Source organism: Monodon monoceros, unplaced genomic scaffold (assembly GCF_005190385.1).
Source record: "Monodon monoceros isolate NGI ecotype Baffin Bay Population unplaced genomic scaffold, NGI_Narwhal_1 Super_Scaffold_2, whole genome shotgun sequence".
Classification (NCBI taxonomy): Eukaryota; Metazoa; Chordata; class Mammalia; order Artiodactyla; family Monodontidae; genus Monodon; species Monodon monoceros.
This window is the reverse complement of record NW_021703776.1, coordinates 58,237,866-58,261,795: the sequence shown is the minus strand read 5'-3', so window position 1 is coordinate 58,261,795 and position 23,930 is coordinate 58,237,866. Positions and strand designations below refer to the sequence as shown.

The following is a 23,930-nucleotide window of genomic DNA, read 5'->3' as shown; positions in this document are numbered from 1 at the left end:
TGCCTTCAAAGTACCAGGAGCACTGCTGTGTTATCCAGTAAAGAGGCTACATCTGGTCCGGTACCTGAATGATTCTATAAGAATCCATAGTCATTCTCCGATAACCATCTTCCTTCTGTCATGCCAAACAGATAAGTTAAATGAGGATGTGGTGGAACAACCCCTGTCTTGTTCAAATATTAGATGGGAATACTAATCTCTGCAATTCTCCCAGGGATGTGGTATTGCTTTTACTTTACTCTTAGGTAAGAAGAGGAAATTCCAGGTGGCTTCTGCATGGTCCTGCCTACCATAATAAGGCTCATCACCCAGGTCAGGGAATCAATACAGGGCTTCTTCTAGTTGCTGAGGACAGCTCTATTCAGGGATGGGAAAATAACCATAGTGGGGGCGAGCAGACCCACTGTGAGGCAGCCACACCCCAAAATTTCATTTATTATTTGATCACCACACGAGACCCCTACCCCCAACCCCTCTCCGTGGTCCAGAGGCATGTTGGAACTTTACAGATTAGCATCGACTCAGAACTAACGTCTAGGAATTTTCCAAAGGCCTGGACAGTCCCCCTTCCTCACTGCAGTTACCCTAGTTAATGGCTGCAGATCTTCCGGAGAAGACTTAAAGGAAGATTGACACTAGGTACTTACAGCAATGTTACAGGGTCCCTTCTAAGGCTTCCCAGCCTCTCCTTCTCTTAAGGTCAGAGTTCTCAGACCTTAGCATGCACAGGACTCAGCTGAAGTGCCTGCTAAAACAAAGACTGCTGGACCCTCCTCCAGAGTGTTTGCGTGCGTCCGTAGGGCTGGGGGAGGGTCTGGAAATTTGCATTTCTAACAAATTCCCAGGTGCTGTCGCTGTGGCTACTCCTTGGACCCAGCTGCAAAATCAGTGATCCGGGCATTTCTGTGTCTTTCAGCTGATTCAGATCTGAGACTTGGGTGATGAGCTATGACTCTACATTGAACTCAGGTTTCTAGTCACTGGATCTAGAGATTTCCCAGTTACATAAATCAAGTGATTCCTAGTAGAATTCCGATCTGTTTTGGTCCTGGGGCCACCATGAACAATGAACAAACATCAAAGATTCTCGTGTGCTGAAATACTCTGCTTTGCTGCTGCAGATACTCTGCCCATTATAGTAACTGCACCCACCTTGCTGCTGGCTGTTAAGGGCTGCCACTTGGCTCTGCCCCTCCAGAAGCCTGTCACTGATGGAAATCCGGAAGTCTATTTTAACGAAGGTGTCTTCTTTCATCGGTGGGTTTCTGAAGGATCCCCACATAAGAGAGTTACCTTAAAATATCTGCCGAGTCTGGAGAAGACTGACCACAATAATATCAATCAGGAAAGATCTTTTCCATTCTTCTTACCACTCTGTCTCCCCAGATCTCCATCCTGGAGAAGCCAGAAACTGTGGTTAGCATAATAGGGTAACAAGAGGAGAAGCCCTGCTTGGACAAAAAGAGAAAAAGCTGATCACCACCCCACCCCTACTGCAGGCTTAGAGGATGAGAAGGTTTATCTGCGAAGCAAGGTTTTAACTATTACATGGAATTTAATTACTAAAATGAGTGGGTTTTTGCAATTTAAAGTGACTGACTGCAGATACATTTGTATTATTGAAGAGTCACCGGACAACTCAGGGGTCTGCCTGAATTTTCATCTAGGTGATGGTAAAGAAATATCCCATGGAATGGATTATAGAAGATACTTGGAAATAAAAATAACGTTGCTTTGCAATTGAACCTTCTAAGACCTGCTTGTTCAATGTACCAGTTATGATGGCAAATGATGTGGAGACACATAGAGATGGTTATATCTCCATAGAGAAGGTAAGAGATAAGACGGCGTGCTCCCAGACACAGCCACAGCTTCCCAGGTCCCCAAAGGAGATAGGCAGCTGTGGATGGTACTGTCTTGAGCACTGAGGGTTCCACTGTAGCCTAGAAGTACACTCGTGGGCTTTTATTCCCTCCTGGCCCTGCCTCACATCTGTCTGTTCCCGAGACTCTGCTAACGTGCCTACACACTCATGGGGTGCAAAACAACCCCTGTGTTTCTGAGTGTTAACTAGGAGATTGGGTGAAATGAAATGCAATTTCACAGAGTATCACCCAGGAGGCTCAGACTTTAGATCTGCCTGCATTTCATTCCTGAATGTCCCAAAACCATTTCTTGGAAAGTATATCATTTCCCCCCTTTTCAGTAAATGCGAAAACAAGCATTTTAAATAAAGCATTTAAATACACAGATAAGTCCATTTCTGGATTCTGTTCTTTTCTTCCCTAAGATCCCTTAGCTTATGCTTGCACTGGCACCAGAAGAATAGCAAAAAGGCCAGTGGGACTAGAGCAGAGAGAGGAGCAGAGTAATAGGAGATGAGATCAGAGAGGAATGTTCTCAGGGGGTGGGGGGAGAGTCACATTCTGCCTTTAAACTCTGTGAGCCATGGAAAGGTTCTGAGCAGGGGGTGATGTGATTTGATAGGTAATAACAAGATCACTCTGGCTGCTGTGTTGTGCTATGGAGAACAGATGGTGGGGGGGCGAGAATGGAAGCGGGAAGTTATTGAAATAATCCAGGTGAGAGATGACAGCTGCCTGGACCGGGGTGTTGCAGGTGGAAGTGCCAAGACGTGAACAGAATCTGGACATATTCTGAAGGTAGAGCCAACAAGGTTTCCTAGTGGGTTGGATGTGATGTGTGAACAAGTGGAAGAAAGAAGTTTTAGGGAAATACCACACTTGAGACATGTCTAACTTGAGATCCCTCTGATATGCAAGTAGAGATATCAAGTAGGTAGTTCAACACACAAGTTTGTGTTTAGAAGAGAGATCCAGGCCAGATCCAACCAGACAATTTGAGGTCTTTGAGACAGAAAAGGTATTTAATGCCATGTGGGTGGACTGGATCGCCAAAGGAGAGGCACAGACAGGGATGAGGTCCAAAGACTGGGACCTGGGGCACTCCAACATCAAGATGTCATGGAGGGACTTCCCTGGTGGCACAGTGGTTAAGAATCCGCCTGCCAGTGCAGGGGACACGGGTTCCATCCCTGGTCCGGGAAGATCCCACATGCTGCGGAGCAACTAAGCCCGTGCACCACAACTACTGAGCCCATGCGCCTAGAGCCCGTGCTCCGCAACAAGAGAAGCCACCACAATGAGAAGTCTGCACACCACAACGAAGAGTAGCCCCCGCTCGCCACAACTAGAGAAAGCCCGCGCGCAGCAACGAAGACCCAATGCAGCCATAAATAAATAAACTTATTTAAAAAAAAGAAAGAAAAGACGTCATGGAGATGGGAAGAAACCAACAAAGGAAAGTGAGAAGGAGCAGTCTGTATGGTTGAAGGAGAGTGTGGCATCACTGAAGCCACGAGAAATGGTCCAAGAAAAACAGATGGATCAACCCTCTCAAAGGCTGCTCACAAGCAGAGCAAGATGAAGACTAAGAATTCACCACTACTGAAGCAATGGTCATTGGCAACTTGCCGGAAGCAGTTTTGGTAAAGTGGTGAGGCTGAAAGTCCTAACTGGAGAAGATTCAAGAAGACAGGGAAGGGCTTCCCTGGTAGTGCAGTGGTTGAGAGTCCACCTGCCGATGCAGGGGATGCGGGTTCGTGCCCCGGTCCGGGAAGATCCCACATGCCACGGAGCAGCTGGGCCCGTGAGCCATGACCGCTGAGTCTGCACGTCCGGAGCCTGTGCTTCGCAACGGGAGAGGCCACAACAGTGAGAGGCCCACGTACCACCAAAAAAAAAAAAAAAAAAAGAAGAAGACAGGGAAGAGAAGGATTAGAGACAGTAAGTGTAGACATCATTTTTCTGGTAGTTTTGCCACAAAAGGGAAGCAGACAAATGGGGCTGTAATGGACTGGGCAAATGGGGTCAATAAATGGTTTTTTTCTTTTAAGATGCAAGAAACAACAGCATGTTCGTATTCCGACTGATCCAGTAGTGCGGGAGACACCGATGATATAAGAGAGTGAGGAATGAACTGCTAAAACGATGTATGGGCACCCATACAGGCAAACAGGCACCCTCAAACGCTTCTGGAGATACTGCATACTGGGTCAAGCGTTTTGAAGGGAAATATGGCATCATGTATCAAAATTATAGATGCCCATATTCTTGGACACAGCAGTTTTATTTTCAAGATTCTATTCTGCAGATATTAGCATCTAGGTGCAAGGACACATTTTCACATTATTTATTAAACACTGTCTATAATCTCAAAAGCCTAGAAAAAAACCTTAAATGTATATGGATAGTGGATGGTTAAATCCATACCTGGAATACCATGCAGAATTGAAAATGAGCTTGATCTACATGTACTGTTCTGGGAAAACCTCCAAAATTACTTAAGTGAAAAACATCAGGGTATGGAAGAATACATGGTACCTGTGAAAAAAAGCAGAGAATAAGATGATGTGCAAAGGTAGAGTTATAAATTGATATAAAACACATGTTTGTATGTGCATGGAACACTTCTGAGAGATGTGGACCTACTTCCCACTGGATATCCTTTTCTAATGTTTCAATTGTTTGTAAGAAGTGTATTTATTATTTTTCATTAAAATTTAATAAAAATAGAAAAAAATCTTTGCTAAAAGGAAAAATGTAAATTAAAAATGTCTGTCTCTTACTTTATTAATGTAAAGGAGATTTTCTTATATAATGTTTAAGGGAGAAATGCCATTATCTTCTAGGTTGTTTTGGAAGGAATGGGGAAAAAAATCCTTTTAAATTGATTTTTACTGAAACAGCAAGGTCTTTACTCAATATTTGCAATACTGTGATATAAATTCTCATTATGTTTATCCAATATAAAAGATTTTTAGTTTCAAATATAATATTTTAAGTCAACTATAATTCAATCAATAAAAAAAGATTTTTAGTTTCAAAGTGTATTTCTGCTGGGCACACAATAGGCATCCCATAAAAACGTTTTGGGTTGAATCAGATCACTAATTAGATGAATGTCAACCATAAGCATTGGGAAATGGAATTTAAATACAAGACATTATTGAGGCTCCCTTCTTTTAAAGGTGAGTTTGTGGGACTTCCCTGGCGGTCCAGTGGTTAAGACTCCACGCTTCCACTGCAGGGGGCGCAGGTTCAATCCCTAGTCAGGGAACTAAGGTCCCGCAAGCCGTGGCACTGCCAAAAAAAATAATAATAAATATGTAAGGTTTTAAATAAATAAAGGTGAATTTGTAGGTGTGTATACATGTATGTGTACTTAACATAGATTAGCATTTTTTCTTTTTCTTTTTAGTTTATTGGATAGACCATAAGGGTGCTATGAACTAAACTAGAAAGTTATTTTGATATAATTTAGCAAACCAGTTAATTATATCATTAATAATGAGGAAGTTATCAATTACGAACAGAAAGGAAAATGAGGTGACCAATCGGCAGTAGCAGAAATTATCCTTGAGGTTGGAGTTTAAAAACACACTTATACTGAATTCAGAGGATATTTTAAGCACAAAGGTTCTCATATTAATAGTTCTTAAAAATAAAGAACTATCCATTAGATACTTCTGAAAAGGGAAAGTGGAAATTCATCATTTTTAGTGTGTCAGCCTGGAATCTCTTATTCTGTACTTTCATGAGCCACATTCATATTGAAGACCACATTGATGATCTTGATGGATGACAAGACCTTGAAGTGCCTTCTGAAACATCAGGTAAGACTGCATTCCTTTCTATATTTTTAGTATTAAGCATAATTATTGTAATCAAATCTTTTGAAACCTAGCACTCTATGCCACATAATAGCATCATATATAATAATCTTCTCATTTCCCAACCTTAAGGATATTTTAAGCATTAGGAATTCTCTGCTGTTTGTTTAAGCTTGCATGTTTTTTCTTCCCCTAGTTTACTGAATTATTTATTAGTTACACAGTATTCAGACTCCGTGCTAAATGCCACTTCTCTTTCAGTTGGAGTACCTTATTCTGTTTCATTGTCAATTTTAAAGCTCACCTGAAGCTAAGGAAGTAATCATTCATTGTGATAGAAGTGCTGGGATGGTAGTATAAATATTTGCAAAAGCATTGGGATTTTGTTTTTAACATTGGGTCTATTTGCTGCTTTTTTGTTAATAGACAGTGATATACGGGCAATATATAAAAGCTTCGCACTAAGGTGCAATTATTTGTAGGCAAGATCTGCACCCTGCCAGGCTTCCATGATGAAAAAAAGCTGAAATTTGGTTTGCTGACAAAATGTTCATCTATTTGGATTTAAACAGGAATTGACGGATGAAGCATTCTTATACTTATATGAGAGTCTATGCAAGATGTCGTAAACCAGCATTTTTCAGATTTTATGGTGCGAAGGAATCAGCTGGGGATTTTGTTACCATACAAATTTGGGTTCACCAGTCTGGGATGGGACCAGAGATTCTGCATTTCTAACAAGCTGATGTTGTTGGTCCACAGACCTCACCTTGAACAGGAAGGTACAGAGTAGTCCTCAACCCTAGCTGCATGTTATGGGGGAATCTAAAAGAAATACAGATGTCCAGGTCCCACTTCAGATCAAGAGAATCAGGATCTCTGGGCATGAGATTCAAGCACTGCTAATTTTTTTTTTAATGTTCCCAAGTGCTGTGCACTGAATGTGGCCCCCCCCAATTCATATGTTGAAGCTGTAAACCCCAATTTGATAGTATTTGGAGATGGGGACTTTGGGAGGTAATTGGGTTTGGATGAAGTGATGAGGTGGGGCCTTCATGGTGGCATTAGTTTCCTTATAAGAGGAGACACCAGAGAGCTTGCTCTCCCTCTCTGCCATGTGAGACACAGTGAGAAGGCAGCCATCTGAAAGCCAGGAAGAGAGGACACACCAGAACCTGACTATGCTGGCATTCTAATCTTGAACTTCCAGCCTCCAGAAATGTGAGAAAATAAATCCCTGTTGTTTATGCCACACAGCCCCTGGTATTTTGTTATGGCAGGCTGAGCTAAGACACCAGGTGATTCTAATATGCAGCCTAGGTTAACAACCATTGTTATAAAGGGTATTGAGGTGGCATGATCCTAACTCTGTTTTAGGATACTTACAACCTACTCGGGGAGTTAAGACTTGGGCCTATAAAAGTAAAAGCTAGTCAAATGTAAGACTGGGTCAGAGAGGTAAAGAGTATTAAGAGATCCAGAACAAGAGAGGAGACAGGGTTGGGGTGATGAGGGAAGAAGGCTATGTCACTTCTTAAAGAGTCTTGCTGAGGACCGAATTTTTAAAAATTGAAGGCATAATTTACATGATACAATAAAACGACTACAAAGATATTAAGCATTCAGTTTTCACTGTTGATCATTGTTTACACTCACGTAATCAACCTTAATCAAAATATAGAACACTGCCATCACCCCAGAAAGTTCCCTAGTATCTTGATCCTATCTAACCAATTCCCAGCACTCACAGAGGCCACCACCATTCTGATTTCAATCAGTCACCATAAATTAGCATTATCTGTTTTAGAACTTCATATAAATGGAACCCACGGTCCTTTTTTGGTCTGGCTGCTTCTACTCAGCATAATTATTTTGGGATTTATCCACATTATTAACGTATCAATACATGTCATTCCTTTTTATGGTTGAGTGACATTCTACAGACATACCACTATTTGTTAATCCATTTACTGTTGATGGACATTTGAGTCGTTTCCAGTTTAGATTTATTAGAAATAAGGCTACTCTGAATATTCTTCTTAAATTCTTTTTTCAAAACATGTTTTCATTTCTCTTGGGTAAATACCTAGAGGTGATATTTCTTGGCTATGGGATAGATGCATGTTTAACTTAATATAGAAATTGCCAAACGTCCCCTAGAATGATTGTATCATTTTATGCTCCCCCCAGCATTGTACAAGAGTTCTATAGATAGTTGCTACATGGTCTCACCTTAGTGTTAATATTTTTTTGTTTTAAGGCTCTTTTTTTTTTTTAATGCACTCATCTGTGTGATGACACCAAGACCTTCAAGAAGCAATTTAGCATAGTAGTTAAAAGTATTGAGTCCTTGAAGGATAATCTAGAAACACAAAGAGAATTACTGATATAATAACCCTTTGACCCAGCAATGCAATGTCTAGGAATCTATTACCTTTATATCTGCTCAAGTACAAGATAATAAATGTACACGTTTATTCACTGAAGCATTTTTTTGCAATAATATAAGGTTAGAAAGAATGCAAGAGTTCAACAACAGGCAACCGGTTGAATAAACTGCAGGATGTCACACAATGAAGTTCTAAGAAGTTCTAAAGAGAATGAGAAAGGCTTCTGTGTACTGATATAGAGAGATCTCCAAAATATACCATTAAGTGGAAGAAAAAAAGCAAGGGGTATATATACGGATTGGAGAGGGGTTAAAGTAAGGCTGTATATCTTATCTACACCACACACACAGACACACACACACACACACACACACACTTATATATGCCAAAAAACCCCACTACACTGGACATATAAATAAGAAACTAATAAAATATTGTTATGTAGGAGGGAAGGGATAAGGGGTAGAAATAAGAATTCTTTGGGAATATTTTTCCATATAATTTTGATATTGAATTACATAAATGCATTACCTGTTAAAAAATTACAACTAAAAAAAAAATCCTAGAATTGAAAAACCTAAACATACATCAAATTGGTAACATGATCACACAGGAGGATTCTAGAAAGAAATACCCTGATGTTGTGAAAATCTGTGAGCTCATAATGATACTCGAAAAGAGGCAGAAAAATATTAGTTGTCATCATTGAGGTGGTTGTTAAATTCCTCCCTTTGAGAATTGATGAATAAAGGAAGAAGCAGTCCAAAATGCTTTCCCAATCCAAAATGTTTGTCAGGGTAACCAAACAGATCTAGTTGATTAGGGAAAGAGTATCTTCACTAAGAAATGGCAGCTAATTAATGTAGAAAAAAATGATAGCATTAGAAAAATCACCATTTTGTGATTTCTCATGAACAGTCATTCAGGCAAGGGCTGTCCAATGGAGCTGGCCAGTAGGTGCGTAGTTGAGGGGAAACTGCACATCTGTATGGTATTAAAGTAAATCCACACAGAATACTTTCTGATTACAAGGGAATAACATCCCTCTAGAGCAGCAAGCTCGGGCTGCCATCCCATAACCAGAGGACAGTCTGAGTTTCGGTATCTAATGGTGGAAACCAGATGGCGTGTACCTCCTGATGGAGTGCCATATGAAACACACAACAGCACCCAAAATGTATTCTAGACAAAATTTATTAACGTGAATTGACCAAGCTCTCTGATGTAACTTCCAATTTATAAGAAATACAGGGGACAGAGGAGCAAGCTAAGTGACCACATGAGGAAGCGATCAGACAAACATTGAGAAGGAAAATTAGTAGATGAAAAAACTGACTGTTTTAGATTAAAAATACCTAAGGGACATAAAACCATTAAAAATGCATGGCCCAGACCTAAATCCTGATTTGGACAAACCAGCTTTGGGGGAATAGCTGGGGAACAATTAGGGTAATTTCAATATGATTGCAGTATTAGATGCTATGAAAATTTATTGACAGGGAAAGAGAAAGATTATTATTAAAGGAAAACAAACTCTTTACAGCATCATGATCTTGTTTTAGTTAAAAAAATACATATGTGTGTATAAAAAGATCTAGAAATATATATAATAAAATATTAACACTTAACAGTTTCTGGTTGGTGGGTGTATTAGTTTTCTATTGTTGCACACGAATTACCAAAAATTTGGTGGATTAAACTTCTTCTTACTAAGTTACAAGTCCAACATGGTCTCACTGAGCTAAATCAAGGTGTTGGCAGGGCTGCATTCCTTTTTGGAGGCTCTAGGGGAGAATCCATTTCCTTGCTTTTTCCAGGTTCTAGAGGATGCCCACATTCCCTGACTCATGGTCCTTCCTTCATCTTCAAAGCCAGCAACAGCAGGTCAAGTCCTTCTCGTATTGCATCGCCCTGAACTTCTCTTCTGCATCCCTCTTCCACTTTTTAGGACCTTCGTGATAATCGGGTTCCATGAAGGTAATCCAGGATACTCTCCCATCTCAAGGTCAGCTGATTAGCAACCTTAATTCCACCTGCAACCTTACTTCCCCTTTGCCATGTAACTTAACATGTTCACAAGTTCTGGGGATCAGGACATAGATATCTTTGAAGGGCCATTATCCAGCCTACCACAGTGGGAACATGATATATATTTATCTTCTTATTGTTGCCCTCTGTATTTTCTGGTTTTCTACAATGCATATATACTGCTTCTGTGATAACAAAAGGCTATTCTTCATTGAAAAATAAGTATAGTGATGGGGGAGGAAACAATATCATTAAGTGGTAGTATTTTGGAGATCATGGCTATATACCTATAGTAGGAATAAAGAAAACATGTGACCTAATTGTATGTGAATAAGTATTGGTGGCTTGGAAAATTTCCACTGACAGAATCATATTAAAAAATTCTATAGTTCAAACAACGTGTATGAAATGGCAGATGACATTCTGGAAAATGCTGTGTATCTGAAAAATGACTCTAGTGATGACAAGGACACTGTGATCAAAGATTCATGTGAAAAGTGTGAATGACAATTTTCATAAAATGTGAGTTCAAGTCTCAGCTCTATCACTTACTAGCTGTGCGACCTTGTGCCAGTTATTTAACCTCTTCTTGCTTCCATTACATTGTCTATAAAATGAAGGTAATAACTGTACTTTCCTCATGGTGTTATTGAAGGATTAAATGATTTAAAGCCTGTGGAGGGCTTAGAACCGTGCCCGGCACATGACACTCTGTAAATGCTGGTCATTTTTGTTTATTTTTCTGGCAGGTGTTTGTAGCCACCTGTCTCGGATGGAAAATCACTCTGGATTAGTTAAACTGGTACTTATAATCTATCACCTCTAAAAATCATGAGAGTCATGCACTGATTATCAATAGCGTTCTTACACCCACAGGAGACTAGAGTAATTACCCTGAGGGTTTCACTATTGGGAGTTTTTCCCAAATGGCTGGGTTCCCAGGAAACACCCCACCAGTGCCAGTACAGTGGCTAAATAATTTTGAAGCATCAACAATTACTTAGCCCAGAATCATCAATACGACGAATGGCACTTACCACTATGGGACTCTAACACCTGTAACCTGTTAGAAAGAGAAGTCTAATAATTTGCTAGTTTGACAACTTGGGGGCAAAGAAAACAAGTTTTCCAGGAGGATGAGAGACTGGGGACAACTTCAGTATATATCTTCCTGCTCATTGTGAATTGATATTAAACCAATTGGATACTGTGAGTTGTTGAGATCAGTCAAGCACAAATAAAACACCACATTTGAAGAACTTTATCGTTAACAAACTCTAGTGATACTGAATAATGTTCCACGGAAGAAATGCAACAGATTCTTTAATGTTTAAAGCTGGAAGGGATCTTAGCGATCATTTTAATTCAGCGTGTCTCAGACTAGATTCATGGTCCTACCTGCCACCTCCCATTTCTTTTTTCTTTTGTTTTCTGCAGGATTTTTTTTTTCCAAGCCTTGAACATGCTCTTGTACACTGTGACTCTCCAAGACCAAGACCCGGTATATGACCTACCCTGACCACAGAAGCTCCTCCTTTTTGCCCTTATAATTTTTTAACTTCACAAGGGCCGTTACTGGTGATAAGAACCCTCCGGGCAAACAACGATGTATTATAGCCATTTCATAGAGCACGATGCCCAGAGCGGCCAAATGATTCACTTGGTGAACTAAATGATCACAGAGCTGGCTCAGAATCTAGGCCTGTTTGTAGAGCTCTCTGGAGAGAACCTGTGTGCTGAAGACTTTGTGCCCTGGGCCTGAGCAGCCTGGAGCAGAGCAAAGGAACAATGAAAAGATGGAAACAGAACCTACAAGGAAAGGGAGAAGAAACAGTCACCTGAGAATGTGCCTCCCTCCTCTTTGCCTTTCTGCTCAGCCTAACATTTATTAAAGACCTACAATTTAAGAAAGATATTGTTGCGTGTTACAGAGGATGACAAAAAGCTGTGCATAAGACTTAAGGTCTTGCTCTGGAGGACCTCAGATTCTCATTGAGAAGGCACACAGGAAGTTGAAATGTTAGCAACAATCCTATTTTCCTAACACTTATAGTTTGTAAGAGCTTTCACATACATTTCCCAAAACTCATATATTGGGCAAGTATTATTTGTCCCTTTTTATACATGAGAAAATGAACCACTGGTCAGAGAGAGTGTGACACGGTTCAAGGTCAGAGACCCAGCAAGTGGACTCCATCTTCTGATCACCCCTTCCATATCACATGGGCAGTTTATGACAAATGTTTGGCTTTTTGATGACAACTGCAAATGCTTTGGGGGTTTTTACACTGCATATAGTAAATTGTTTGACTGTATCCAAGATGATTTACGTTATTAAGACTGATTTTTTAAAAGGTTTATAAGAAAAGCAATTTGTAGCAAGGGAAGGAAGACATGGCAGGGCAATGGAGAAAGCAAAAGTGAATATGGTATCATGTACGTTTTTACCAAAGATTTTTAACTGCAAAAACAAATGTTCAGGGACTTCCCTGGTGGCACAGTGGTTAAGAATCCACATGCCAATGCAGGGAACACGGGTTCGAGCCCTGGTCCAGGAAGATCCCACGTACCACGCAGCAACTAAGCCCGTGCGCCACAACTACTGAGCCTGCGCTCTAGAGCCCGAGTGCCACAACTACTGAAGCCCGTGCACCTGGAGCCTGTGTGCTCTGCAACAAGAGAAGCCACCACAGTGAGAAGGCTGTGCACCACAACGAAGAGTAGCCCCCGCTCGCTGCAACTAGAGGAAGCCCATGCGCAGCAACGAAGACCCAACGCAGCCAAAAAATAAATGAATAAATTTATTTTAAAAAAATGTTCATCGCAGAAAAGTTTGATTGCAGAGAAAAGTAGAATGGAAAAAAAAATACTGTTCTCTCATCAACCAAAGCAAAGCAGGGTTCAGCCATCCCTCACTCCCCTGTTTTTAAAGTCATACACACTATAAAACTTGACAATTTACATTAAGCTTTTGAAAATTCTTTAGTTCTAAATATCTTTAAATGATAACAGCCACTTTTTTTTCAACCTACAATGTATCATAGCAGACAATAAAAAAGCATTCAAGTTTGAGGTATACCAATTACATTTTGGAAATTAAATAGGGATGCATAGAAGCTGAAGGAGTGTCCTTACAGATACATTAGCATTCTACCGACAGTAATGTTTGATCCTGCCTACAGCAAGGCTCCAGTGCTGTGGCTGGAACCTTTGATCTTGAGTCCCACTCCAGCATATGGTGCTACTAAGCATAATCAAAGTGCAAATCTTTATAGAAATTACAGAGACTGAAAAAGGGACGGATGCTTCCTTCCTCTAATTTCCTTTCCTGCCATGTTCCTGGTCTTAAGTAAAAAGCATTTGGTCTTTTGATGAAATCTGCAAATAGTTTGAGGGTATTTTACACTGTATACAGTCAATTATTTCACTGTCCAAGATTATTTCCATTACTAAGATTGACAGTGTTTCCTGCCAGAACAGAGTCATGGTTTTTGTGCCCAATTACCACACAGGTATGAAACTGCCTCCACTATTTTGGCCCCATACAGTGATGTTAGAATAAGGAGACATCTACAGTTCTGGGGGAGGTTTCTTGGGTGGGGAGTACTTGCCACTTGTACATTCCAGATTTTGATAAGAAATCACTGAACATTTACAGGATGAGTTGCTAATCCTTGAAGTTGATACTCTTCAAAAGAGGTGTCTTCCCTACAAATATTTTTAAGCCATTAGTTATAACAATTCGGATCAAGTTGTGAGAAAAATAGTATTTTTTAATGAAATTCCCTTCAAATATATCTGTCAGTCCACCAAGACAGTGGGAGACAATTTCTGAATTAAAATATTGAAAACAAAACTCATATTTTGTCAAAGTGGATCATCTGTGCCCTCTCACCAACACCCTGCTGTTAGGTTTGAGTGACTGCAACGCACCAGGCCTCAGGCAACTTTGCAGTTTGGAAGAAACGTGGACCCAGGAAAACTTTGTGTGTTGTTTCTCATGGTTACTGATTATTGTCCCAAGCCTTACATAAATTGTTTTTAATAATGCAGTTATTAAGAGAAAAAAGAGATGCCTAAAGCACCATTCAAAAAGTTTAGTCAGGGCTTCCCTGGTGGCGCAGTGGTTGAGAGTCCGCCTGCCGATGCAGGGGACACGGGTTCATTCCCCGGACCGGGAAGATCCCACATGCCGCGGAGCGGCTGGGCCCGTGAGCCATGGCCGCTGAGCCTGCGTGTCCACAGCCTGTGCACCGCAACAGGAGAGGCCCCAACAGTGAGAGGCCCGCGCACCGCAAATAAAATAAAATTAAATTTAAAAAAGTTTAGTCAAGTGCAGGCGAGTGCACCCTCAGCTGGTGGGCACTGGCCCGGCCTCTGTCTCTCCTGGTTGGCAAACCTTGTTGGCTGGTGCTCTTATTGGACCAGTTGCTAAATATTTTGACTATCACCCCGAACTGGCCTCATTAGTTGTACACATAGGCTTGTATCAACAGGGAGCCCAGCGAGGTCTAACTATAAAATCCTGGGGTCAGAAGTCAACAGTTTAGATTGTGGTCTGAACTCTATCATTACAGTGGTGGATCATTCCAGAAGTTAGCTAATTCCTTTAATTCTTAGCATCCTTGCCTCCAAATTGGGGATATGAATATCCCTCACCTAATTGCCTTATGAGACATGTTGAGGTGAAATCAGATATTAAATATGAAAGCACTTGTTTAAAAAATTTTTATTAATTTCAAAGAAATCCATAGTAATTGTATAGCATTTAGAAAATGCCAAAGCATAGGGTGTAAACAATTATTCATCTTCTCACCGTGTAAAGATAACAACTGTTAACATTTCAAAAATTTTCTTCTAGTTTTTTCTTTTTCTCAACTGTTAACATTTCAAAAATTTTCTTCTAGCTTCCACCTTGTAAATGGCCTTAGACACATACAATATTAAGTGGACTGATGCTTTCTACAAAGGTTTTAGTTCTTTATTATTTTCTTTCCAAAAGATAATTGCTATGAGCATAGCAAATGGTGCTCATCCTGTTTATGATGGTACCATGCTCCTGGATTTTTATATGCATTTAACTCCCGGGCCATGCTAAGCTCCCAGAAGGCATGGACCTTGTCTACTCTGTCAATCCCTAGGCTCCTAGAAAAGGAGACACTGAAATGTTTGAATAAGCCCGTAAGAATTCTCGTTCAGTCACAATACCTAAGGCGATACCTGGGAATGTGCTAAATAAAGATCGCCAGGCCCTGTTCCAGAGGTTCTGAATCAGATTCTCTGCGGCTGGGCCTAGGATCCTGTATTTTTAATAAGCTCTTCGGTTTCTTCTTCTGTAGAATGGGGATAACGGTAGTTCCTACCTCCCTAGGTAGGTGTGGAAGTGGATGAGTTACTTTATATAGAGTGTTTAGGCTACTGCCTGGCACTCAGCATTACATCAGTGCCAGCGTTACTACTGTTGTTACTAGAATATGATCAGCCAATCATGAACAGGTGTTCTGGAAATAGTGTCTATTAATTTTCTCAAACTTAAGTGTGCATAAAAATCATCTGGTGAAAAAAAAATCATCTGGTGGCTTATAAATGCAGGTGCTGGGGCCTTGCCCCCTGAGATTCTGATTTAATAAGGCTAATACCTCTCCAGGAATCTGCATTCCTTAAGGGCAAAAATGGAGAATCAGCAGATATACAGTAAACCAGTGATTCTCTCATTCACATTGCTAATCCCCAAGGCAAGGAAACTTGCCTCTCAGACTGGGGCTAAGATGAGGCTCGATTCAGATAAAGAGAGTTTTGGGGGTCATTTGATAGCATGCCAAGGAACCACTGGGACTCTTGGTTTCCTACTTCATCTGTGTCAGGGGCCACACTGCCTGTCTGGGGTTGGCTCACTAGGGATGAGGAAACAGCTGCCGTCTCTGCAGGCTGCCCTGAATAAGCTAAGCACTGCCGCTCCAGCAGGGAGTGGCAGGCCTACCTCTCCCTGCAGCGGGGAGCTAGGCCTGAGCTCTTCTCGCCTAACCTGTCCTGCACCAGGGCAGCCTGGGCCAACTCATGCCAGCTCCAGGGGCTGCTGAAGACATGGCCTGGAATCCTTCCTGCCTCTATATCTGAAGATCAAGGTTACCACAGGTTGCTTGGGAAGGAAGTGTGTACATCCCTGGCAAGCCCAAGATTCCACGCCTGGGCAAGAATAGCTGAAAACCTTTAGGCCACATATATGTATCATGAAACCAGCCCAAAGTTGCTTGTGCTTCTGACCTCTGAAACTACCCCCAGAGTGCTTGAGATTTAAAGGGCAAACTTTCCAAAAGTGAAATGACAAAACTCTTGTTTCTCTTACAAACAGCTTTCCTTCCTGGGTTTCTCTACTTGTGATTATGCAAATTATACATTTAAGCATAATCAATACTTGTCTCTCCTGGAACCTGATCAAGCTGGGATCCATCCATAAACAAAGACATTACATAGTTAAGAGATAGGCATTTAAGTGGAGACAACTCTGTCCTTACTCTTACTAAAAATTATTGCTTTTTATAGAAAATTAGGTATAGGCTATATTATAATAAAGTAGAATTTATGTTTTAAAAAATGCTTTCCTTCAAACTCCCGTAATTTTTCTCCTAGTTCTTTAATCCAAGTACATGTACTTTCTTCTCCTAAAATGCTACATATGAACAGATGTCTCCAATGTTTGAGAAGCCTGGGGTTAGAGCACTGGTCTATGGTTCCTCCTCTTAGCTCTGGGTCCTGTGTTACCAGGAGTCTCCTGGAGGTCTCCCAGGCATTAGAGTTGAAATCCCAACCCACACCTCCAGATTCTTTTGACAGCTACCCTTTAGCCTTCTCTTGGCCCTAGGAGTATACACTTGTGATATGATTGGTCTCCAGGAGGACAGATAGGAAAAAGGCCTGCACAGACTTAGGCAATTAAGTAAGGAATTCCAGGGTCCCAGGAACCCTGAGCAGGAGTGGGGATGTGGACAGTGGGTGGTTACATATCTTTGGAAGCCTGAAATCAAAATCCTGCTCTTATGGCCCTCTAAAGTGTAGGGTCCAGGGTAGGGACCTAGGTTGCCCTGGTCCAAGAGTGTACTGTATCTGTAGTATCTATATAATGCCTGCGTGTATGTTACATAAGGGAATACCTTGGTCTGGACATTCTGTCAACACGTGTCCCACACAAATCTGTCAGAGATTTCAAGGTTCGAGGCGGCAAGAACTAGAGAGAGAACATTTTCTTTGTGTGGCACCTACTTTATTTAGGCAGAGATACCTCTTGATGTTGCAGTGCAAATGTGATCATGTCAACTCCCTGCTGAAAGCCTTAAAGGGGAATAAGGGACTATTTATTTGGAAGTCATTGTATGAACAGGTTGTGTGATACTATTAAAAAAAACACATGTCAAAAGAATCTCACCAACCAAGATTCAGACAGAAGATTTGGAGGTTTCTAAGTCAGTCTCTTGCACTTTTCCCCAGGCTCCCCCTCTTCCTGCCCTGCTCACCATCACATAGGTAGTACTCAGCACTTCCCTCCTCTGGAAGCCTTCCTCAAGCTCTCAGTCCAGCCAGGTGCACCTCCTCAGGGCTCCCACAGCAATTGCTCCCCGCTCATCAGACTCCGCACTAAGTTGTTGCACCCTAAGGTCAGGCCCTGTGTCTTATCAGCACTGCCTTCCCAGGGCTCATCCTGGGATTTGGCACATGCTAAATTCTCACTAAATGCTTCTTGCCTGATCACCAGCAGCAATACGGAGTTACTTTTATAGCTCTTCCCTACCAGGGGCTCTAAGACTACAGAATTCAAGCAAAATTTTAACTCCTGAAGAGAGGCATGGTCTGAGATTAAATCAAACACCTGAACACATAGCACCACAGACATGGATACCATTGGGGGCACATATGGATGTCACATATGCGTACTCTGAAGTTTTTTAATGTCATTCATTTGTAAAGTTGACCTCAGGTTATATGCCTTTAAAAAGGGAAGCATTTCTTAAAAAGATGGCAATCACGCTTTTTCAGAAAGAACGTATACGCACCCATACACACACGTACTTTACCTGCAGATCTCAAAATTTTACCCTAACTGAAACTAGATTGAGGGTGCTAGCGACACCTATCAGAAACTGTTTCTACTTATTTGAAATCTGGCATACTATTATCTATTTTAAGCAAGGCTAACTACATGGGGCAGATGTGTTACTTCAAGAAAACTGAACGTTATGGGAAACCAATCGTCTTTTGACATGAAACCATGGAAGATGTTATTTTTACCTGCAATCCAGGACTACTGGTAGAAATATTAAGCACTGGACAATAATACCCAAGACATTAAAAATAATACTGAACAACTGCAGGGGTCTGATAACTTTGTTAATCTTACTTAGAGGCATCTACAAAGGAACAACACCCTCAGTGGAGTAAGTGATTAGTCCAAACTGTAGTGACCTCTGAGGGAATGCCCCTCCCGGCCTCGTTTACTCTGCAAATTTTCTTGGAAGAGTCAGGAAAAGAGGAAGCTTATGCAAAGGAGGAGGGTCTGATTTCTGCTTCCACTTCCACATCACACCTCTCGGTTTCCGACCTCCTTCCCGCTCAGAAGGCCGTTTGTGCGTCCCAGGGCTAGGGCCTCAAAAGCAGACACTGCTACAGCTGCATCCCAGGTAGATCTAGTGGCTCAATTTGAAAGCCAGCAGCTTCTTAGTATTCTTTCCTCTGAACAATCGAATGACCTCTGTTGCCACCAAGGACTGAGGTCCTCCTCGCAGCTTCTGGGGCCCAGATCAGAAATTGTGCTACACGGTACAAGCTTGGGCCTCACCCTCTAGGGCAGCCAGACCTTCATAAGGAGGACTGGAGTCAAGAACTAAAGGATTTCAGAGGTTTCTCACAAGGAGAACTAAAACCCAAACTACAAAACTGCCTGGGCAACTTCATCTTTCATCTTGTTCAGAAAGATACTTGGTTCCCCAAGTTCATCTTTTATTAGAAATCTCAAAACAAATCACAAGCAAACTTGCTCTGTGCACTGTGCCCTGAATGGACATTTCACTACCTACCTACCTTCCATTCTCCAGCCCCATCTCCCTGGACCCAAGGTCCCTGCTCATCCATAAGTGTTCACTGACTATGCTGCAAACGGTCTCATTTTTCTTTAAATTCACTTGCCTATATGAATCGTTAAAGGAGGCAATTAATCACCACTGAACATTGGAATTATTCAAAATCATTTGCATCTCAGCAGCTTTCTCATACTACAGCCTTACACTGTTATTTGACCTTTCCTGTCTTGCCCTCCCCACTAGATTGTCAGCCTCCTGAGGTGAGGATATGTCTCTCTCCTTTAATTTTCCACACAGTAGGTCCTTAAAATTACATTTTCTGAACACCCTGGGATGAGGGTAGGGGGTAGCTTGCAGGAACAAACAGTAATTAACAGCTCTTCCTTGCCCATTCTCCTTCTCAGCTGGGGCTGCCCTGAACGGAGCCATTAATAAATGTTCCACTCCCTATTGATAATAAGTGTTAAGACTCCCCCAACTAAACCAGGTCTGAAAAATTGTGGGCAAAATTTTTGAAGATCACCGCAAGTCCAGGCATAAAGGGGGAGGGCCCAGGAGGTAGCAGTTACCAGAGGGTCTGTGAAGGTTATTATATATACATGCACACGTGCAGAGCCTGCCCCAAAGGCTCTAAGACTGGAGGAGGATTAATGGGACTAAATCACCTAAATCTGACAGACTTTCACGGTGGCAGAACCAGTTCTGAGCTTTCTCCATGCTCTTGCCTACAGCAGGGCCAAGCAACTACTCAGTTTAGATCCCTAAGAAGGGGCGGTGCCTCTCCTCGGCTATTGGCCACCAGTACAACGGTGTCAAAAACCCAAGCACGCAACAGCCAGGATGGCTTGATTTAGCCTCTTCTGACAGTAGCCCACCGACAGCTCTTGGCAGCCAGCCTTGTTGCTGCCAGAAACTTCCCGTAGAACGCTGGCAGGTTCCGTGCTGCCCCAACTTCTTGCAGGGGACCACCTGGAAGAGCAAGTGTCTTAAAAACGAATAAAACGACTCGCGATCCCATTGCTTCGAAGCGACTGGTGTGCTCGTCTAAAATAAAAAGGTTTCTGTCTGCAAATCCCGTTTGCTCGCCCGGTAATCCACCCCCGTCCCCAGCCCGGCGTGTCCGACTCGTACAGCTGTTTTTAATCCCTACTTTTCTCACTTGGCGTCCCGGGCTCCGGTTCACCAGACGCGGAGCCACTTAGTGTTTCCTCCTCCCCCTACCGGGGTCTGTCCTCCCTCCGCCATCTCCTTCCCCCCACCCCACCCCCCGCCTGCATCCCCGGGGGGCAGAGTGTGGGAAGAACGAATTTCCGCCCGGTTTGCTCGCCACTCGCAGACTTGGGTCCCTTCCGGACGCAGCCTGCACACCCCCGGCTCCTCCCGGGGCTGTTCCACCCAGGCCGCGCTACCGGTCCCGGACTGGGAGCGAGAAGGCGCGGGCTGCGGGGGCCGAGCCGCCCCGGCGCAGCAGCCAAGCCGCGCCCGGAGGAGCTCTTGGAAGGGCTCCCGCCTGCAGCTGGGGAATCCGCTGGCGGGGAGAATCCGTGCCAGGGAATCCAGCTCTCCGGATTCAAGCTGCAAACAAAAAGCTCAGGTCTTGCTCCCTCCCTCCACGGCCCCCCCCGCCCCCGACGCGCACCCGGAGAAAGTTCTGCAAAAATGCAACAAGTAGCACCCGGAGCTCGCGGAGCGCCCTGCGCCGCCTGACTTGGCCAGGCAAAGCCCGCCTGCAGAGACCCGGGCCAGCCACCGGACAAAGGGCGGAGGAGGGGCTGGACGGCGCTGCTAAGTCCGAAAGAGGCCATTTAGCGACTCTGGCCAGGCCAAGGGGAATGCAGAGGAGACACAGAGCCGGCGGGCCAAGAGGACGATCCGGCCGCAGAACGCAGGGCGGGCGGCGATGGAGGCTGCCCGCGCCTTGCGCTTCCTGCTCGTGGTGTGCGGCTGCCTTGCGCTCCCGCCGCGGGCCCAGCCGGTGTGTCCGGAGCGCTGCGACTGCCAGCACCCCCAGCACCTCCTGTGCACCAACAGGGGGCTCCGCGCCGTGCCCAAGACCAGCTCGCTGCCGAGCCCGCAGGACGTGCTCACCTACAGCCTCGGCGGCAACTTCATAACCAACATCACGGCCTTCGACTTCCACCGCCTGGGGCAGCTCAGACGGCTGGACCTGCAGTACAACCAGATCCGTTCTCTGCACCCCAAGACCTTCGAGAAGCTCTCGCGGCTGGAGGAGCTCTACCTGGGCAACAACCTCCTGCAGGCGCTCGCCCCGGGCACGCTGGCGCCGCTGCGCAAGCTGCGCATCCTCTATGCCAACGGGAACGAGATCAGCCGCCTCAGCCGAGGCTCCTTCGAGGGCCTGGAGAGCCTGGTCAAGCTGCGGCTGGACGGGAACGCCCTGGGGGCGCTGCCGGACGCCGTCTTTGCCCCCTTGGGTAACTTGCTCTACCTACATCTGGAGTCCAACCGGATCCGTTTTCTGGGCAAGAACGCCTTCGCCCATCTGGGGAAGCTGCGCTTCCTCAACCTCTCTGCCAACGAGCTGCAGCCCTCCCTACGCCACGCGGCCACCTTCGCACCGCTGCGCTCTCTCTCCACCCTCATCCTCTCGGCCAACAGCCTGCAGCATCTCGGGCCGCGCGTCTTCCAGCACCTGCCGCGCCTTGGCCTACTCTCGCTCAGGGGCAACCAGCTCACGCACCTCGCGCCCGAGGCTTTTTGGGGGTTGGAGGCCTTGCGCGAGCTGCGCCTGGAGGGCAATCGGCTGAGCCAGCTGCCCGTGGCGCTGCTGGAGCCTCTGCACAGCCTGGAGGCGCTGGACCTGAGCGGCAATGAGCTGTCCGCTCTGCACCCCACTATCTTTGGCCACCTGGGCCGGCTGCGCGAGCTCAGCTTGCGCGACAATGCGCTCAGTGCCCTCTCCGGGGACATCTTCGCCTCCAGCCCAGCCCTCTATCGGTTGGATCTAGACGGCAACGGCTGGACCTGCGACTGCCGGCTGAGGGACCTGAAGCGCTGGATGGGTGACTGGCACTCACAGGGCCGGCTTCTCACCGTCTTCGTGCAGTGTCGCCACCCTCCGGCCCTGCGGGGCAAGTACCTGGATTACCTGGATGACCAGCAACTGCAGAACGGGTCTTGCACAGATCCCTCACCTTCGGTTTCCCCGACTGCCGAGAGCAAGCGGCATGCCCTACCCACAGCCCCGGGGGAGGAGGTGGCGCCCCCTGCAGGTGCCCTCGCGGAGGAGCCGCCGCCGCAGCCACAGCCACAGCAAAGGGGTCGATTTCTGCCAGGGGTGGCCTGGGATGGGGCCGCCAGGGAGCTTTTGAGTAACCGCAGTGCCCTAAGGCTGAGCCGGCGGGGCCCGGGCCTCCAGCAGCCGAGCTCCAACGCCGCTGCTGCCGCGGGCCCGGCGCCACACCCCCTGGACCTCCTCGAGAAGCCTGAGCGGAGACGTCCGACTCCGTCGGATCCAGCCCACACGGAGCCCACCCCGACGGCCACGCTGGGCTCTGCGCCAGCCGGCGACCCCTGGCAGCGCGCGGCGAAGCAGCACCTGGCTGCGCAGCAGCAGGAGAGCACCGCCCAGTCCGACGGCGGGGTCGGCCTGCCGCCGCTGGTATCCGACCCGTGTGACTTCAACAAGTTCATCCTGTGCAACCTGACCGTAGAAGCAGTGGGCGCCAACAGCGCCGCGGTGCGCTGGGCGGTGCGCGAGCACCGCAGTCCCCGGACGCTGGGCGGCGCGCGCTTCCGCCTACTCTTCGACCGCTTTGGCCAACAGCCTAAATTCCACCGCTTCGTCTACCTGCCTGAGCGCAGCGACTCGGCCACGCTTCGCGAGCTGCGGGCAGACACCCCCTACCTGGTGTGCGTGGAGGGCGTGCTAGGCGGCCGGGTCTGCCCGGTGGCTCCCCGGGACCACTGCGCGGGGCTGGTCACCCTGCCGGAGCCTGGGAGCCGGAGCAGCGTCGACTACCAGCTGCTGACCTTGGCCCTGCTGGCCGTCAACGCACTGCTGGTACTCCTGGCCTTGGCGGCCTGGGCGTCGCGCTGGCTGCGTAGGAAGCTGCGGGCCAGGCGGAAGGGCGGGGCCCCCGTCCACGTTCGCCACATGTACTCTACCCGACGGCCCCTGCGCTCCATGGGCACCGGCGTGTCTGCCGACTTCTCTGGCTTCCAGTCGCACCGGCCGCGCACCACCGTGTGCGCGCTCAGCGAGGCGGACCTCATCGAGTTCCCGTGCGACCGCTTCATGGACAGCGGGGGCGGCGGCGCGGGCGGCAGCCTGAGGCGGGAGGACCATCTCCTGCAGCGATTTGCCGACTAGGTAGATCCGGGCCTCCAGGGGTGTGGAGACCATCTCACTGGCCTTGAGGAGGGGAGCCACCTCTCCGCGGGCCCCCGCAGCCCACCTCAGGGGGAGATCTCATTTTATCCGACCTCCTCTTTTCCCCCTTTTGTGCGCTTGCCAGAGAGGCCAAAGGGGACAGATGGCTAATTCTGCACCACCTTCCAATCCCAGTGCTCACTTGTGAAGTAAATGGATGGTATTGGTGGTCAAGAGCAAGAGTAGGGGACAAATGGATGGTGGGGTCCAGAGGTAGGAGGCCTTAACGTGCAGACATTGGTGCAGCTATGAGAATGGATGTTTTTGGGGGGTTTTTTTTGGCATTGTAATGCAGTAAGCTGGCCCCCTTTGGGATAGAAAAGGGTGCTCCTTGCTCCCTACGTGACCAGAAAGAG

The 23,930-nt window shown here is 45.6% G+C and overlaps 1 protein-coding gene and 1 long non-coding RNA gene across 6 annotated transcripts in view; one reads left to right on the top strand and one right to left on the bottom strand.

Moving 5' to 3' along the window:
* Positions 1 to 6: 6 nt before the first annotated feature.
* LOC114901474 lies at positions 7 to 23,222 on the bottom strand. Of its 3 annotated transcripts, none has more exons than XR_003795159.1 (4): positions 23,050 to 23,222; positions 4,293 to 4,403; positions 648 to 1,395; positions 7 to 115 (listed from the first exon to the last, which is right to left on the bottom strand). It is a non-coding gene; the product is annotated as an uncharacterized LOC114901474 (long non-coding RNA). The 3 variants fall into 3 exon arrangements; XR_003795160.1 differs by lacking the exon at positions 23,050 to 23,222 and having other exon boundaries at positions 648 to 745; positions 1,153 to 1,395; positions 4,293 to 5,158; XR_003795158.1 differs by lacking the exon at positions 23,050 to 23,222 and having other exon boundaries at positions 4,293 to 5,158.
* TRIL (TLR4 interactor with leucine rich repeats) overlaps positions 20,770 to 23,930 on the top strand; it is a 93,892-nt gene continuing 90,731 nt past the window's right edge. For all 3 annotated transcript variants that reach the window (XR_003795152.1, XR_003795151.1, XM_029233213.1), the window contains exon 1: positions 20,770 to 23,514. Coding sequence is in view for 1 of the 3 variants with exons in the window: in XM_029233213.1 (XP_029089046.1) it covers positions 21,082 to 23,514 (2,433 nt within the window). In the remaining 2 variants the exon portion in view is untranslated. The remainder of the gene's footprint in view (positions 23,515 to 23,930) is intronic.